Below are 16,590 nucleotides of genomic sequence, written 5' to 3'. Positions count from 1 at the left end.
AATCTGCTCATGCTTTTCAGTCCTTGCCCTGGGAAAGTCTATTTTGACAGTTTGGCTCCATGCATGTGTGTCTGAGCTGATGTGTGTTTAAGTTTAACTGGATGGTGACAATGCCAGCTGACATCCTTCTCCTCCCCTGCCCACATCACTTATTCTCCCTCCTTCCCCAGGATGACAATTTCAGCCAAGGGGTGAGAACCAGGACTGAGTTTTTCTCCCTCAGTAGATTGTGTAGCAGAGGAAAGATGGCTGTTCACATTTCAATACCTAGCTTGCCATCAAGGAGTGGGACAAGGAAAAGCAGCACTCCCTGCCTGCATCCATCTTACTGGCATGGATGTGATACCCCTCAGCGGGGGAAGGACCTCTCAAAAAGTGACTTTGTAATCAGACACAAGTAGGAAATTCTTAGCTTTAACAGTGATGTTTTCCCCCTTTCTTTCCTTAAAGCCTTGTACTGTCTTGCATTTGTTTGCCTAACTTAAGTAAGATCGAAAAAATTCTAACTGAGCATTAATGTCAGCCCAATTTCCTGTCTCTTTTGAGGGAAAGGGGAGAGAGCAAGCTTCATTTTTTCCTGCCCTTTTTTTTTTTTTTTTAAGTTGCTTTTCAATTTTCCCACCCCTGTGGCTTGAGGAAGCTGTGTGAAGAGCACGTTCCCACAGACTGGGGGTCTCCAACAATGACGTTTCCGTTTGCAGGCAGGCAGCGGGCGGCAGGCGAGGCTCCCACCGCTGCCCTGGCACTGTGAGCCCAAGCACGTAGCCCTGCAGCACCAGGGCTTGGACCTGTGTTTGGTGGGCTTTGTATGAAAGTGCTAAAGCTGAGCAGGAAATGGAGATTTCCCTCACATTCTTCAAGAAATTGCCTTTAGTTGTGGTTTTTCTTTCTCTGTCAGAGGGGTTTGCAGTTGTTTTTCATTAGTAATCCAAATCACTGCCTTGACAAGCAGTCCAGCTGCCCTGGTTCCCAGTACCAGTGATTCTGGGTGGAGTGTTCAGCATCAGGACAATTTTCATGCCTCGTCAGAGCAAGAAGATGGCTGCTAAATAGCTGTCAGGTGAAAGGTGTGATGGTGTTTCTGTAGTTCTGTGGCTGGAGGTGATAGTTCTGCTGCATCAACATTTTAAAAGCTGTGTAGGGGAGCTGGTTACCTTCTGCTTGAGCCCAGTTAAGTGAGTTGGATGTTAAAGCATATTTATGTTTCTGCATGAAGATTTAAAAGGTAAACTGTAGTTACTGGTCATTTCTTAATTAGAGTTTAAACTGACTGCTCTCCACTTGGCTTCTTTGCCGTTGTCTGACTGCCAGCAGCCAAGTATACAGTAACTTCGAAGGTCACTCAGGCATCTTGATCCTAACTCTTCTGGCCTGGGCTGACTCTTGCTGCAGTAATGTATACAGTCTCAGGAGATTCTTTCAACGGTGCCACTGAGTTTCCTACTGGAACTCAAAGATCAACATTGCAAACCTGCAGTTTCCAGTTTCAGTTTCAGTCCCAAGGATAACAATTCCCTGCCACTATCAGTGTTAAATCTCTTGGAACATCTTTATTTCCAAATTCACTTCCAGTTTTGGTGGTGGTTTTGTTTGCCCAAGTTTCTGCGTAGAAGTGGTTTGTTTAGAAGAGCAAATATTTGTCCTGATCAGAAATCTTGTCTGCCAGTGAAGGCAGAAAACGTGCAGTTGTAGGGTCATGGAGATACTGTACCAGCCCTTCATCTGGTTCAGTGATTTTAGGCATTTATCTCTAACTCATTTGCTTTTCTGTCTTGGTGTGTACAGTTGGACCAAACCTCTAGCACATCATTTTGCACCTTTAAACACACCAATTCCACCCTTTTTGGGGGGCAGAGGGAGTTTAATAGGGCCTGGAATTAAACAAGAAGATAATTGACTTTCTTATCATTACATCTTTTTGTTGGTATCCACTGGAGTGTGCTTGGCTTTCTTACCACAGAAAAACAACAAACCGAAAACACAAAACCCACCAGAGCCCCACAAACCCTGGCAGATTGGTAGAGCTAATTCTTGATGATTTTAATGCTGTGGTTTGTTGTGTTTGTTTTGTTTTCCTTCAAGAACATCGACATAACAAACTTCAGCAGCAGCTGGAATGATGGCTTGGCCTTCTGTGCAGTGCTCCATACTTACCTCCCAGCTCACATTCCCTACCAAGAGCTAAACAGTCAGGACAAGGTAAGACATTAAAAATCCCATTCCTGGGACTGCAAGATTAAATCATTAGTGTAAGCTAATAGGGAAGAATGTACAAATTTGAGTTCTAAAAGAACCAGTGTTGCTGGAAATCACAGTTGTAACACATCAGGCTGCCTTGCTGCTATTTGCATTACAAGCTTTTTATATTCTGAGCTCACTGGGTTAACTGGAACTCGGGAACAAATGTAAGGGGGCAAAAAATAACAGAATTTAATACATTTAAGTCTGAGGCATTCGGGAAATGTTTTCAGTTGGGGTTTTGGAAGCAAGGAGTGTTAAAAGCAAGCCTTGTAATCCATTAGATTTGTGTTTTGACGTGTTTTATTCATCTCTTTCAAACTCATAAGGATATTGTTTCATCCTACTTTCTCACACTGATAAGTGACTGTGGTATTCCTCTCAAGTGATAGCAATCAAAGAAAGGTAAACTAGATGCTGTCAGTACCGCAGAGTAGTCTGTGTGTATTCTGCTGTGCTACTGTTAGTAGGTACTGGTGTGTTGCCTGCAGCTGTAGTATTGATTATGATGCATCCTAAAGAAGACATTAAAAATCAAGTGTTTCATTAAGACACAAAGAGATTTTCTCAAATTTCTGCTTTTAAAAGAATAAATAATCTGTTCCTTAGCATTTGGTAGCTCAGTTGTCCTTCAGTGGCAATGATTTTTGAATGAGGAGTTAGTTAAAGATGTTCCTAACTTTTGGACACGCTTCTTCCTATGGCTCTTTGAATTGCTGTAGTCAAAGCTGGGCTCCTTTTGAAGCTCAAGCAGCAACATTGCTGTGAATATTCTTAGCACTGCTTTATTATAGCTGAAGGAGCATTTCCTTGGTTTCTAACATGTCTTCTGTCTCATGCAGAGAAGAAATTTCACCTTGGCTTTTCAGGCAGCTGAAAGTGTTGGCATCAAATCTACTCTGGTAAGTTTTAAGTGCATGTTGAGTGAGATTAGAACCCATTTCTAAAAATCTAATTATTCTGGTTTGTACTCTTGAAGTATTTTGATGCTTTATGCTTAAAAATAGCAGCAGCTAAAGGTTATTGCTCCTCTATCATACTTGACTGAAAAAGATACTCCCTGCTTCAGTGTCTTTTAGTAAACCCACTGTCACCATGTTTTCATCATGAAACAGTGACTGAGATACAAACCTGCAGTCCAGCAGCTGCAGCAGAGGAAGCAGAGTGATAGCAGATAAACTCTGAAGACATAAAAGGAAGATTCACCAAACTTGTCACAGAATGCTTTGGGTTGGAAAGGACCTTTAAAGGCCTTCTAGTCCAAGCCCTGTGCACTGACAGGGACAGCATCAGAAGATTTCTTTGAGAATAATGGGGTAGTGTCTTCAAGAATTCATCAGTTCTTTCCTTCCTGACCTCCTCTCAAATGATTTGGTTCTGGAGGCGTTCTGGAGTCAAGCTGTGGAATTTGGTTTTTTCTTAGTGTAGCATGAGGGTCAGGATTTCCCTCTTAAGTTCAGACTTCAACTTTGTCATCATTCTAATAATTATAAGGGTTGATTTTCAATTATTGTTTGTAATAATCTTTCTTATACATATTTTAGCTTAAAAGAATTAGTTTTCCATGGTATAGCATTAGCTAGGAAAGGGAAATTTATGAAGGTATGGCACTGGGGGGTATCCCAAACCCCTATGAATAATTACCAGGGTCAAGCATGATACTGAAGTGATATTTTTGTAACCTGAATTCTAACAAAGCTGCCACCGTTAGCAACTGATAATACAGCAAAGTCAGACAACTTTAAAAATAACACTTTCCTTGATCCTTATCAGTGCTTTTACCACCCTCCCCACCTCCCCCAGTATTGTATTTGCTGACAATGGTAGTGCAGCTTTTGGGCTTTGTTAGTGATTTGCAGCGTGGAAATTTCTTACCAAGTGCTGATGTAAGAGGTAGATTGTGGAAAACAACTGCAGTCATTTTCACAGAGTTCAGCCTTGCTCTGAACTGTTGCTGTCTGTCTGGTCTTTCTGCTATGGACTTACTTACAGGTACTCTAAAAGGCAAATTGAATGGAAGTAAGTCTTCTAAGTGCAAGTTGTATCCATCTGAGAGATTTATTATCTGTTTACACACCTCCATTTGCAGTGTGTATGTGTATTTTCTTTTCTCTTTGCCCATATTACATGGGTGAAGGGTGAATGAGGGTGTGAAAACTACTCTCTGTAAATAGTATTGGGAATGTAAGGGGTAGTTGCTTGTTCCCTGAGTAGGAAAGTGCTCAGCTGCTTTCATGTGGAAAATTAAAAAAAGAATAATGACTTTTTTAAGTTCTGGAGGTTCCTGGACCCAGAGCTGACAAAATAGACCCTTAGAGTAAACAAAATTGATGCTGTCCTTTGTGCATGTGCTGGTAAGGGCAGCTCAGGCTGTGTGTTTGCCAGTCTGGTGCACTGGCACCATGACATACTGTGAACTGGCCTGCCAGACACAAACTGATGGGTTTGTGTCTTGGATACAGCCAGGTAAAGAATACCCAGCTTCTCTCTTCCTTCACTCTTCACTTAGAAGTCCCTGTAACACAACCTAAAGTTGAGTAGTCTGCTGTAAAACAGGATGCAGTTATTTATTTATTGATCTTTGACTCTTAGCCTGTTAGCAATTTTGAACTTTAGCTTCAATCGATATCTGGGCCTGGATTCTCTGACTCACGGTTCCTGGATAGATTGTATTGACTTGTGAGGCTGGTGTGGGGCTATGTGAACACCAGAGTCCTTACTGCTGTTGTAGTTGTATCAAGTGGGGGACAGCTCCAGCATGGCCAGCAGCAGACATTCCAGTCTTGAGTCAACCAAAGAACTGTCCACAGGAGCACTGTTCATAGCTGTTTGCATTTGCTAATACAGAAATCCATGGGAGAAAGCAGAGCTTTCTGCATCCGTGCTTTATGCTGTGGCTGCTTTACAGACTGACCATGCCCAGGAGTCTGTAGCAGCACTGCTGCATTGCTCAGGAGGTTCTCACCCCTGATCTTGACCAGTCTCTGTTCTGTGGCAGGACATCAACGAGATGGTGCGAACTGAGCGTCCCGACTGGCAGAATGTCATGCTGTATGTTACAGCAATTTACAAATACTTTGAGACCTGAAACCCCCAAGACTCAGCAGATCCGTGGGATAGAACCAGCATCAGCTACCAGATGGAAATCTTCCTGAAATGCTAATCCCCATTTCACTGAAAACTGGCAACATTTGAATCCCCTCAAACTTCAGTGACACTATCTTGGATTGCCTCGGATTGCTTCAGCTACTAAGCCTGGAAAGCATTGTGTAAAGCAAGAACTCATTGCCACAGTGCTTGGAATAACCCAAGTTATTAAGCTATTCAGATTAATTAAGTAGCCTAAAGAGCCTGGACTACTTCTGTGCTGCCTTGCCAGCCAGACTTCCTGAAGCTTTCTTTCCTAGGAGATGAATGGATCCTCTATGGGACACTGAATGTACAGCTGAGCTATGAGAAGGAAAAGGAGAACATGGCATCGCATCACCGAACTTTCTGTAGCATCTTGATACCACAGTCTGAGCATTCTACCCCAAAGCCTGTGACACCCTGATATAGTCAAGTTCTTCATGGTAATTTAGTTACTGCCTTCACAGCTATTTTCCCTCTCAAATGTGCACAATATTCTAGGAAAATAAGCTTTTGTTCCGTAGCGACAGAGGGAGTGGAAAAGCACTCTCCATACCTCGGAAAATTTGGCACAGAAGAAATCGTTCTAGAGCTTCATTTTAAGCCTACCTCTGTCACACTGATGTGGCTTCCAACTTTATCTTACAGATAGCAGAGACTAGCGCACGCAGCTCCTGGTTTCCAGGGTGTGCTGTACTTCAAGGAATCTGTCCAAACTCCCTGTGCTTCCATTGCAACAGAAACTAATTGGTAATCAGCCCCTCTATGGCTGCTTCTTTCCCCTTTTCCTCCTTTGCCTGTACAGCACACAGCTACTCCAGGCTTCACAGCAATACAAGCATACAGCATGGATTTCTGTGGGAGAATTTTGGAACTGGGATAGGATTTCCTCTGCAGAGAAGGTATTTTCACAAAGATGGAACAGAGAAGTAGTTTGCTTCAAAATCCATCTTTGCCGTGTGTTCTGTGTGGTTTTCATTGCTCTTGCACATCCTCGTCCCACTGGCAGAAGGTGAGGCAGGAATTCTGGAGGAACTGTTGTCATGTGTGTACACCTGGGAGTCCTGAGTATTGTGTGGAAGTGACTCAGTGTCAAAGGACAGAACAGAACTTTAGCCTGCTCAGCTTCTCCTGGCGTGAATTCATGTAACAGCTCTCAGCAAGAGTTAAGTAAGTGCCTTAGTGATCATTGGAGTGATACAGTGATACATGCTGGCACTGCAGAGCCCTGTGCAGGGTGCTCGTGGCTCAGAGGGACCTCGCATAGCCATTTGTCATATGCTGTTTGCTGTAATCTTGTTTGTCAGATCAAGGGAAGACTTTGCTCTGTCATTGCTTCTGCCTCTTATTGTTCTGCATACTTATCACAGCTCAACATCTCTCATTAATATTAAGCAGAAGCCTACTTTAGAAGCGAGTTTTGTAGCAACTGCTATTTATAAGCACATGCTCTTCCAACACACTAACCCTCTTACAAAGAAAATGAATCTGCCATTCCTATGGTGCTCTAACGACTGTTAAGGACAGTTTGAATGTCATAGATGTTAACCCAGTGAATGCAATTCTGCTTGGCATCTGTGAAACTTCACTGTGGTATAAAAGCACAGAATTCATTCCAAATTATTGCCAAATCCAACCCCTGTCATCTGAAGAACAGAGCCCATGTGAAGAGTAATAATTCAGCATGTCCCTGCAGCTCGCATTGTGTATAAATGCACTCTTACACTGATATGTGCCTGTGAGAATTACAGAGATCTGCAAGTAACTGCTTCATGCTGGGGCCCTTTGGAGAAGTTTTCAGAGCAGTGGGGTCACACATTCTTTAGGATTCTGAAAGTGGTTAGATACTCTCAGAGCATTAGTTGGTACATTTCAAGAGCCCATGTAATGTAAAGACAATTACTGCAAGAGAGGGTTCAGGTTGAAAACCCTTCACTGACAGATTTTAGTAAAAGTCTGAAATACAATTTCCTCTCCTGTGTATTTCTTACTTCATTTCTTCAAGTGAGTTCCAGCAAGAGCAGGCTTACTGCAAATACACATCACTGCTGCCTCACATTCCAGCTGCAGGCTTTGTCAGTTTGTGTTCCAAACCCTTCTATTCCCACTCTGAACAGATGTCCTCATCTGTGATGTCTTACTCTTTGCCTTAGATGTTCAGAAAATATTTTTCTAGCATTTCTTGGTCTAAATTGACTTCGTGCCCTCTTCTGGTAAGGTAATTTGAGCTAATGAGCAACTTCAGTTACTTGGGCAGTTGTGTTAGCCCTTAACTGAAATAACACCAACAGTCTAACCATTTGGGAATGGGGGAGTCACAGCTTTCAGAGCCTGCCTGTTAAAAAGATGAACTGCAAAACTTCAGAGAGATAAAGTTATCATAAAAGTGATCTTGTTTGGAACTGCAGAGCTCTGTAAACGTCTTCTTGGTGTGACCTGTCTGATAAACCTCGGCTGAATTCCTGTCTGTAAAGGAATATTGGGCTTCATGAAGAGGATTCTTTTATAATGATGTATCTGAGCCTTTACATATAAGGTGCTGCACAGGTGGCTGAGTGGAAGATGATGTAACCCAAACATAACTCTTTGCTGCACTCTACAACATGTTGTTTCTGAAGGTTCAAACCACATTCATTTTTTTCAAGAGGCAGAATAGTTGTAGCCCTTCTGGACATGGATGACAATACTGTGTTTGGTTCCTACCCATAGTTTGTCCTGAAATACTCTGGATTTTGTACAGCTGAAGTGCAGAATTATGCTCATTTATTTTCTTTTTCATCCAGAAAATACTTCTGAATGTACTAAAAAAAAAAAAAAAAGGAGAAATATTTTATCATCCATTTCTATTATTGCATTTTAATATGTGCCTTGCAAATCCCTGTGCTGTAGTCTATCAGGGCTACTCATTGCCTGCTGTAGAGGAGGTGGGTACCAGAATGGAGCTGTTGAACATCTGGATGCAGATACAGCTGTGTCATCTTCTGCATCCTCTTCACTGAAACATGGCCTTCGTTCAGCTAAGTTTGCTCTGTTGTATTTCCTGCTTTCAATTTCTGTGTTGTTGTACATTTTGGGCTTGTCAGAGCCAAGATATCAAGCATCTGGGAGATGTAGCAAGTATGCTGCTCATAATTAATGCTGAATAACAGAACTGCCCCAGGCTTATACAGCTCTGGTTTCTGTTAAGGTCTCCAGAGCAGTGTCTTTTTTTAGTTTAGGTATTTGTGCTTGCTAGTTTTGGGGATGCAACACACTTGAACTCAGTTTGACAAGGCTACTGCCCTAGCCTGCCTAAATGAATTCATTCTGTGCTAATGGAATTGTTTCCTCGCACCAAACTTCCCCTTAACCCTCTACCGGATGACTGAGTTCCAACTGACATTAGCTTTTGCCTGCGATATTCCTTACCCTTAGGCTGCTGTGTGCCACAGGGTTGCACGTAGAGTTCCTGGCAGTTCCAGCAGGGCTTGTTGGATGCAAATCAGTGGAGTCAACTCACGTCAGGGCCTCCCATCGGCCTGAAGCAGCTGAGCTGGTTCCATTTGAATCCCCTATTTTCAGGGGGTTTCACTGTAGCCGAAATCCCTTACTCGGAGCTGAAACGTGGCACGTTTGTTCTCCGCTGGGAAGCATGCTTCTGTTTAATATTTTTGAGATTGTATTTATGGAAATGGAAAGGAAACTGTCATGAAGCTAGTTTTGTTGCACTTTTCTAAGGCTTTTGTATTTTGCATAGAGTTCCAGAATATGAACAACCGTCTGGGGAGGTCAAGGCTTTAAACCTGCTCTGCCCCAGCACAGCAATGTATTCCATACATCTTCATTCTAGTGACATAAGGATTGTTTTAATTGCATGTAACTAGTTTATTTATATGGTAGTTAGGAAGCCCAGTGGACATTTCCTGCTGCAGAGGAGCCATTGGCAGTCCTGGTTCCACAGTTGAAGACCTGACCTGTCATGCCCACGGGCTGCGTTTGCAATAATGGACTAGTCCTGGTTTGTTTCTGAACTCTGGTTCAATAAATGGGGAGCAAGAGGCTCTTCTTTTTATGTTGTTCCATTGCTGAAATTTCTCTGGAGGCTTTTCCTGGTTCCAAATGATTGCTTATGTTCAGTTAGGATGGTTACTTGGGAGTGACTTCAGTGAAGAGGACACAAGTACACGTAAGACACTCAAGTAATTAATCCTTGTGACTCTCAACATTTCAGAACCGTTTGGGTTTATGTTAGTGTGAGGCAATTTTACTCTGTTGAAGTAGCACTTTTATACATATCTGAAGGGGTTTTTTGAGCAGATTTTTTTTCTGTATGTTATCTAATGGGAAGAAAATATAAACACTACTAAGCAAAGCATTAGACTAGTCAGCTTCCAGACTGTTAGTTCACTTTAGGTCAGTAATGATCAAGAGTTGTTCAATGCAGCTGAAATAAATCAGTGATCCCATTTAACACTGGGCAGCTCTCCAGATCAAAGTTAGAAGGGCATTAATTGGTACCCTCCAGCTCTTGGATGAGGGTACCTTCAGTTCAGGTGTGAGGCAGAACTGACAGAACAGTGTGATGAGTTTTGGACTCCACTGAAGAGCAGACTTGTGCGGATGTCTCACTCTAGCTTCAGAGCACTATATTGGCTGAGGACTTGCCTTGTTTGAGATGACACTGTAGCCAGTAATAGAATCTAAAGAGATAATTTAAAGCTCATTTTCCATGGCATTTAGAGATGATGTAAAACCCAGTGATGCTTAAAAGCTTTTCCCATCCATCCAGCTTCTCTAATTCATGTTGGGTTTATGGTCCCTTGAAACGCAACTGTTGGACTGAGCTGATGGCACCTGGGTGGGCTTAGTAATTCTTGTTCTAGACAACAAGCACTTTCCTCTTCCAGAAGCCTTTCAGGTGGTTTGCACGCTGGCCTGTGTGGACACTTGACCTGGACAGAGAGTGTGTATTTGTACACACATCCACCTGTGCCTCCAGATGTGCTCGTCTGCAGGTTCTCAATGGCATCAGACATTTCCAGAAGTGCTTCTGTCCCCAGTGCTTGGTGTATATATAGAAAAAGTAAGGAGGAAAAAAATATTTTGCTTCTGATTAGAGCTAAGAAATACAGGTTTGAGAAAATTGTGTAAGTCTGTTCAAATTGTGTTTCACCCTGTTTCTGATTTGAAAGGCAAAAAGCTGTTAATCATTGGAACTTAAAAGGTCAGTAAGCATATTTTAAGCTAAACCTTTTGGAGGACCAATATGCTTTTAGTTTGCAAGGACCACTAAAGATCTGGGCATTTACTTTCTCCATAATGTATTCTGTATGAGTATTTAGTATGTATGCCTTCAATTTGCCAATGTTGCCATGTTTTCTTCTTAATTATTCATGAAATAAAGATTGCAAATAGCAAAATGTGTGTTTGTGTTTTCTTGAATGAAGGCGCTGCACAAACAGAAGGTTAGGGGCTGGAAAGAACCACCAGACATCATCCAGTCCAACCCCCCTGCCAGAGCAGGACCACCTGGAGCAGGTCCCACAGGAACACATCCAGGTGGTTGTTGAATGTCTCCAGAGAAGGAGACTCCACAACCTCTCTGGGCAGCCTGCTCCAGGGCTCTGCCACCCTCACTGAGAAAAAGTTTTTTCTTCTGTTCCCGTGGAACCTCCTCTGCTCCAGCCAGCACTTTCAGGTTGAAGCTGTCACAAGGGCGGCATGGGGTTGAATAGCAGCAGCAGATTCAACTCGACCTGTGACAGAATTAAAGAGAAGTAGATAAGGGACTGATGCTACCAACCCTAATCCAAGGTAAGGCTTTCACCAGCCTTCCCCTCTGTCATTGCCCTCTGTATCCCCATGGTTTAGCTGCACTGTGTTCGCAGAGCTGAGTTCTGTCTGTGAGAAGCCCTGTGTGATAAATGCGATGTTGACTGCTCTTAGATATTTTTTTTGCCCTTCAGGATTTTCAGTTCTTTGGAACTTCCTTAATCTCATTATGAAAATAGAGTTGAACACAGCAGTAGTGTCTTATCACAATATTTTTGACTGCTAAGCATTTGCATTGATTATGTAGTGCAAGGAAATATTTGTGCTTCTCTCCAGTGCTGCACAGAGCTCATTCCCTTGTTTATGCTTCCTTTTCTTAAACCATTTTAGGCTTTTTTCTCTAAGCCAGAAGCCTCAAAGTTAAGCTCTTAAAAATGAAAGAAACTCGAGCAGGAGACATAACAGTCTGGAGACAGCTTCACTGAGCTGTTGACAATATCATATTTTTCAAAAATAAATATCCCCAGAGCCCCAAAATGCCACTGTGCTGAGTTAACGCTGCCTGGCCCCGGGGGGCCGCGCTCAGAGTCCATCCGCTGCAGTGCCGCAAGGCCTGCAGTGCACATAGCTGCAACACTGCAGGGTTGGGTCCTGAGGGGTGCTGAGCACCAGGAGGTTTTGCAGTACAGGAGCTGTTAGTTTTTTAATCCTGAACAAAATCTTTCCCCCAAAAAAAGCTGGTTTAACAAAAGAGTCCAGCTGGACCGTCAGCCCAGCAGGGCAGAAAGGTGACAGGATGCCACAGAGCTGCAGGTGTTTGCACACATTGGAACAGGCGGCTCAAACACTGCCTTCGCTTTATAAACCCATGAAGTTACATCATTTTGCACCAACATTCCCAGCAGGGAGTGGTGGGGAGCAGGGTCAGTAGCTACTTTTGTCTCAGATTAGTGTTGTGACAGAGCTTGGTTGTGCACAATGTGTATTTTCTTGAAGGTCTCTTCCAACCTGGTCTGGTCTGTTCTATTCTATTCTGTTCTATTCTATTCTCTCATTGCTCCTTAGAATAGAATGAGAACAGTGCAAGTGAAGAAGCAGCCAGTGACTTCTGCTGGGCCTTGCAACTCCAACAGTTCAGTTATTGTAGAAAGGTAACTTCTTTATATTATTATTATACCAAATAAATAGCTGTTGCTCTGCAGCTCCCACATGATGATTCATGCTACCAGTTTTCCTTCTATTAATAGTCTACAGAAAATGCTTAAATTTAGATTGAACTCCATCTCCTTGTCTGTCATGCTGAATAGCAGTTAGAGAAATGAAGCCACAGTCTGCTTGGGCAGTGCCTTCCGTGGGGACTGGTCCAACTCTTGACATGCAGTTGCTGAAAATCCTTCTTTTGTTCCTGAGCTGAGTGCAAATGGCAGAATTAAACAGTCTCGGGGATATGATTTGCACTTCCCTGTGGGAATGAATCTTCCCTTAACTTTTTAGCTTGTTTTCCTTAAACCTGGATAAAAGCTGAACTCTTTCTAGGCTGGAATGGAGCACTTTGTGGGAAGGCTTTGGGTTTTGACATTTGTCCTTCATTGAGTCATTAGCCATGGGCATTTCCAGCAAAGTGTGCTGCTGGAAATGTCAGGAAAAAAGCAGGTTTGGCTCTTTGCTATTTTGTTGTTGTTGATTACAAAATTGATGAATGTTGAATGCTGAACAATGTGAGAGAAATAATTGTATATATGGGGGGTTATATATATATGTGTATATATATGTGTGTGTATATATATGTCTGTTATGTTGGAGGAGTTGCCAGTGTTCCTGGAGGACCTCAAGCAACCCTTCTTTTTGACCTACCCTAGTGCCTTTCACTGCTTTTGAGGAGATCTGGGCAGTATTTGTGGGAATGAGATGGTGGACAAGTCAGAACAGATCATTTGAAGTGTCCTGTGTAACAGCATTGCATTTGTGTACTAATGCAGTACTCGGTTTGATGCTTCTTTGCAAAATTCCCTCTGTTTAGAAAGCAAAGTTTCATGATGGAGAAGAGCTCCAGAACTGGGAAACAATCTCTTAAAGACAGAAATATTTTTTTCTATTAAAAACCCCCAGACAACAAAACCCACATTAATGCTTTCAGATTTTGCTCTGGACAAACTGATGGTCGTTTTCAGTCCCTCACACAGGAGCCTCAGGACATAAATATGATTTTCCTCCAACTTGGTGCTGATTTGGGTTTTTATTCACAGTGGCATCACTGAGGTGTCCAAGCAGACTGTTGCCAACGCTGTCTCAGCAGAGAGAAGGGTGAGTTCCATGACTGATGAAACTCAATTGTGATTTACCTTGCTGTCATCTTTTTGAAGGAGGCATTTCAGCCTTTATTCTACACAGTCTTTGTAGTGTTTACTACTTGAGCTAAGCCTGAGAAGTGCAGATGGTCTCCTATCACTACTTTCCAGCTGCCCAAAATTCATGAGTTTGGCTTGTTCAGCTCAGAGGTAGTGCCCAGGCTGTTACTGCAGCTCTGCTTTTCAGGAGTGAAAAAGCCCTCTTGGCTGCATACAGGGGAATCAGAGAACTTCGTTTCTTTCTTTGCAGTCCTGGATAGCTTTCAGCTCACAGCCTGAGCCAGCAGCCAGCTAAGTGTGTGGCAGTACCATCTCCATGGCTGCTGAGGCTGCTGGAAGCTGGCTTGTTTTCTGATAGTTCAGCCCACTTTTTCATGTGATCCCTTCTCCAAGTGTGTCTGGTAATCGTGGTAATGCTGGGTTTCCTCTGTGAGTAACTAAGAAGGGAAAGAAAGTTAGCACTGTCCGGTACTGCTGCCCCTCCATATGTCATAAACACAACACAGACCCACAACAGCTGCTTGTGCTCCTTACTGCCCATTTGCTGTCATCCTTGGCCACTGGTCAAGGAGGGGTATAAGTAGAACTGTCTACAGACAAGGACAATCCGTAGTGAATATGCACGAGGAGAAATGTCATCTGAAGACAATCTGGGTACTTGACAGGGACAGAAGCATAGAAATCACAGCAAACCAATGAATTCCATCATTCAGAAGCAAGGCAGCAGCTCAAGACCATGCTGCAGTGATGGAAACAAGTGTGTCCGGCTGCTAACCAGGCCCCATGCCAGCAGCTGCTCATTACCAACACATTGACTTGGGCAGGGGTGAGAAATGGGCAGCAGAAAGGCAGAGAGGATCTGGCTCGCCTGCTCTGGGAGGTGTTAATACTGATCCTGGACATCTTGAAACACTGCAGAATTCCCAGCTGCACATAGAAAACCAGTAGGTGGCAATGGGGACAATTCCAGATTGGAGTGGCTGGTGAGGGAAGGGATCAGTGGTTTGGTGGTTTGGGTAGTAGTGTGAGAATGCTTTTATGGGGGCGGGGGGAAAGTAATTTCTAGGAAACATGAGAAGCCTGTCAGGGTGCCATTATCAGCCAGCCCTGTGAAACCACTTGGGCATTTGCTTTGCATCTTTTGTGCCTTGCTGATCTTAAAAACAAAATCAACATAGTCCACATCAAATAATCTTAAAACTAATTAGCTCCAAAAATCAAAAGGGTTCTAACTGGGAAAAGAAATATCCACTGAAGGATTTCTGGGGTCCCTCAAAATTACGTTGATCAACCTCTGTGACTCGGAAAACTTGGGAGATGATGTGTGGAGGGTGGGAGCCAGCCTGATAGCTTAATGAGGAAGCTAACTGCAAGGACTTTGTTTTTAATCTATTCAGAACCAAAAATCATATTTAGAAACTGCATCCCTGCTCCTTGCAAGTATTTTGAGTCCCAGCTTTCATTGATTTCACTGTGAGAGAGTCTATCTGGGTCGAAGATGACGGACAACCTCTACAGTATAGGAGACACTGCCCTGAGAGGAGCAGCGCTGAACAGATGCTGCAACTCCCCTAGTTCAGACGCAGCTGTAAACCACAATATTTCATGGAATATTGACTGGGAGTGGGAGAACAGTGCCTGTGGTGCAGGGCAGAAGTGAGGCCATCACACGAGTGGTGCCTGATCCTACTGCCAGCATTTTTTATAAAGCTGTGCCAGGCCTGCCGTGGGCAGCAGCACTTCTAAATATATCAATATTGCAGCATGTGTGCAGGAGGCTTCTCCATGTCTCACAGGCTCCCATTGCTGCTTTTTCTCTGCACTTGGCTAGTTCAAGAGCCGTGGCCCTTCAAGTCGCTGCATGTTGGTGTGTGGTAGATGCCTCCAGCCTTTTCTGTAACTTCCTGGGGAAAATGACTTTTTCTTTTCTCCCGGCAGGATTCCCATTGTGTCAGGAGCAGCATGCTGGGCTCTGCTGGGCCCTGTAGGCAAGGCAGCCATGTGCCAGCCTGCCGCCCTCTCCGGGTAAGGGTGGAGTGGAGGGCAGCACAAGTGTCCAGTGCTGCTGCTGGTGCTTAGATGCTCACAGGTTTTAAGGTTGGTGCTGCAGTGGCTGGTGCCAGTTCTGCTGCTTCTTCCCTGCGTTCTTGATACACTGAAAAAGCTCACAGCATCATTCATGTTCTTGCTGCCAGAGAGGGCTGGCAGAGCCAGCTGCCTGTGGGGCACAGGGATATGCATTTGCTCCCATGTGTATGAGCAAAGCAGTTCTGGGGCTGGGAATCCTGGAATAGTAACTTGTGTTGTGTGGCAAAAGCATCCAAGCTGTGGCAGTCCCCTGTGTGGAGGTCCGTGTTGGCTGTTGTTCGCTGTAGGCTGGGATCTGCTGTGGAGTTGGTGGGAAGTGTGGAGTCCCACTGGTGGTTTTTCCTGTTTGTAATGTCCAGCCAATAGGAACATGCAGATAAATGACTTGCCAAGATGTAAAGTTGAAAAATAGAAATTGAAAAACTTTAGATGATGTCCACAAAGAGCAGTGGGTTCACATTCTTGCAAGGTTCTCTCCCCACTGCAAAATTGCTGTGGGATGAGTCATGGTTGTTCCCCAAGTCTGCTCCTGCAGAGGAACAGGAGATGGCTGGGGACTGGCACAGCCCCAGGGAGCAGGCCACCGCGGGCCTGGCTCCAGCAGGAAGGGCAAGGGTGCACTGGTGGGTTCCTCAAAGACCTACTCAGTGGGAAATGTGGAACTGCTGTAAACTCTTCACTGAGAACTCTAAAGCACTTCCAGAGTAGTAAGGCACTGGGTTTCCTTTCCATGAGCAGTGGTGACAGCTAAGTAGAGAAGGTGGTGAACGTGTCCCTGCTCGAGCAGGGCATCTCTGCACTGTGCCATTTGGTGCAGCCCTAGGCTGGTGGCTTTTCCACCCTGGAAAGGAGTAGGTGCTTAGAACAATGTCTGGAGAAAGCCTTCCTCTCCCATTGTATGCAGATCACGGGCAGTAAAAGCCCATTTCTGTCACTCGCAGATCCCTCCAAGTGAGTGCCAGTCTTTCTTTCAGCTGCTCTGCGAGATGCTGTTCCGGTGTGCCCTTGCCAGTGCGGAGCCCGCCGGCGCCCGCTT

At 44.0% G+C, this 16,590-nt stretch overlaps 1 protein-coding gene across 2 annotated transcripts in view; it reads left to right on the top strand.

Annotated features, from left to right (window-relative positions):
• SPECC1L (sperm antigen with calponin homology and coiled-coil domains 1 like) overlaps positions 1–8,127 on the top strand; it is a 63,821-nt gene extending 55,694 nt beyond the window's left edge. For both annotated transcript variants that reach the window (XM_054172797.1, XM_054172796.1), the window contains exons 14-16: positions 2,083–2,199; positions 3,081–3,140; positions 5,237–8,127. In XM_054172797.1, the coding sequence (XP_054028772.1) occupies positions 2,083–2,199; positions 3,081–3,140; positions 5,237–5,326 (267 nt within the window). In that variant the 3' untranslated portion in view covers positions 5,327–8,127. The remainder of the gene's footprint in view (positions 1–2,082; positions 2,200–3,080; positions 3,141–5,236) is intronic.
• The last annotated feature ends 8,463 nt before the right edge of the window (positions 8,128–16,590 follow it).

Source organism: Dryobates pubescens, chromosome 25 (genome assembly GCF_014839835.1).
Source record: "Dryobates pubescens isolate bDryPub1 chromosome 25, bDryPub1.pri, whole genome shotgun sequence".
Classification (NCBI taxonomy): domain Eukaryota; kingdom Metazoa; phylum Chordata; class Aves; order Piciformes; family Picidae; genus Dryobates; species Dryobates pubescens.
Note: the sequence above shows the minus strand (reverse complement) of the source record. Positions and strands in the feature narration are given on the sequence as shown.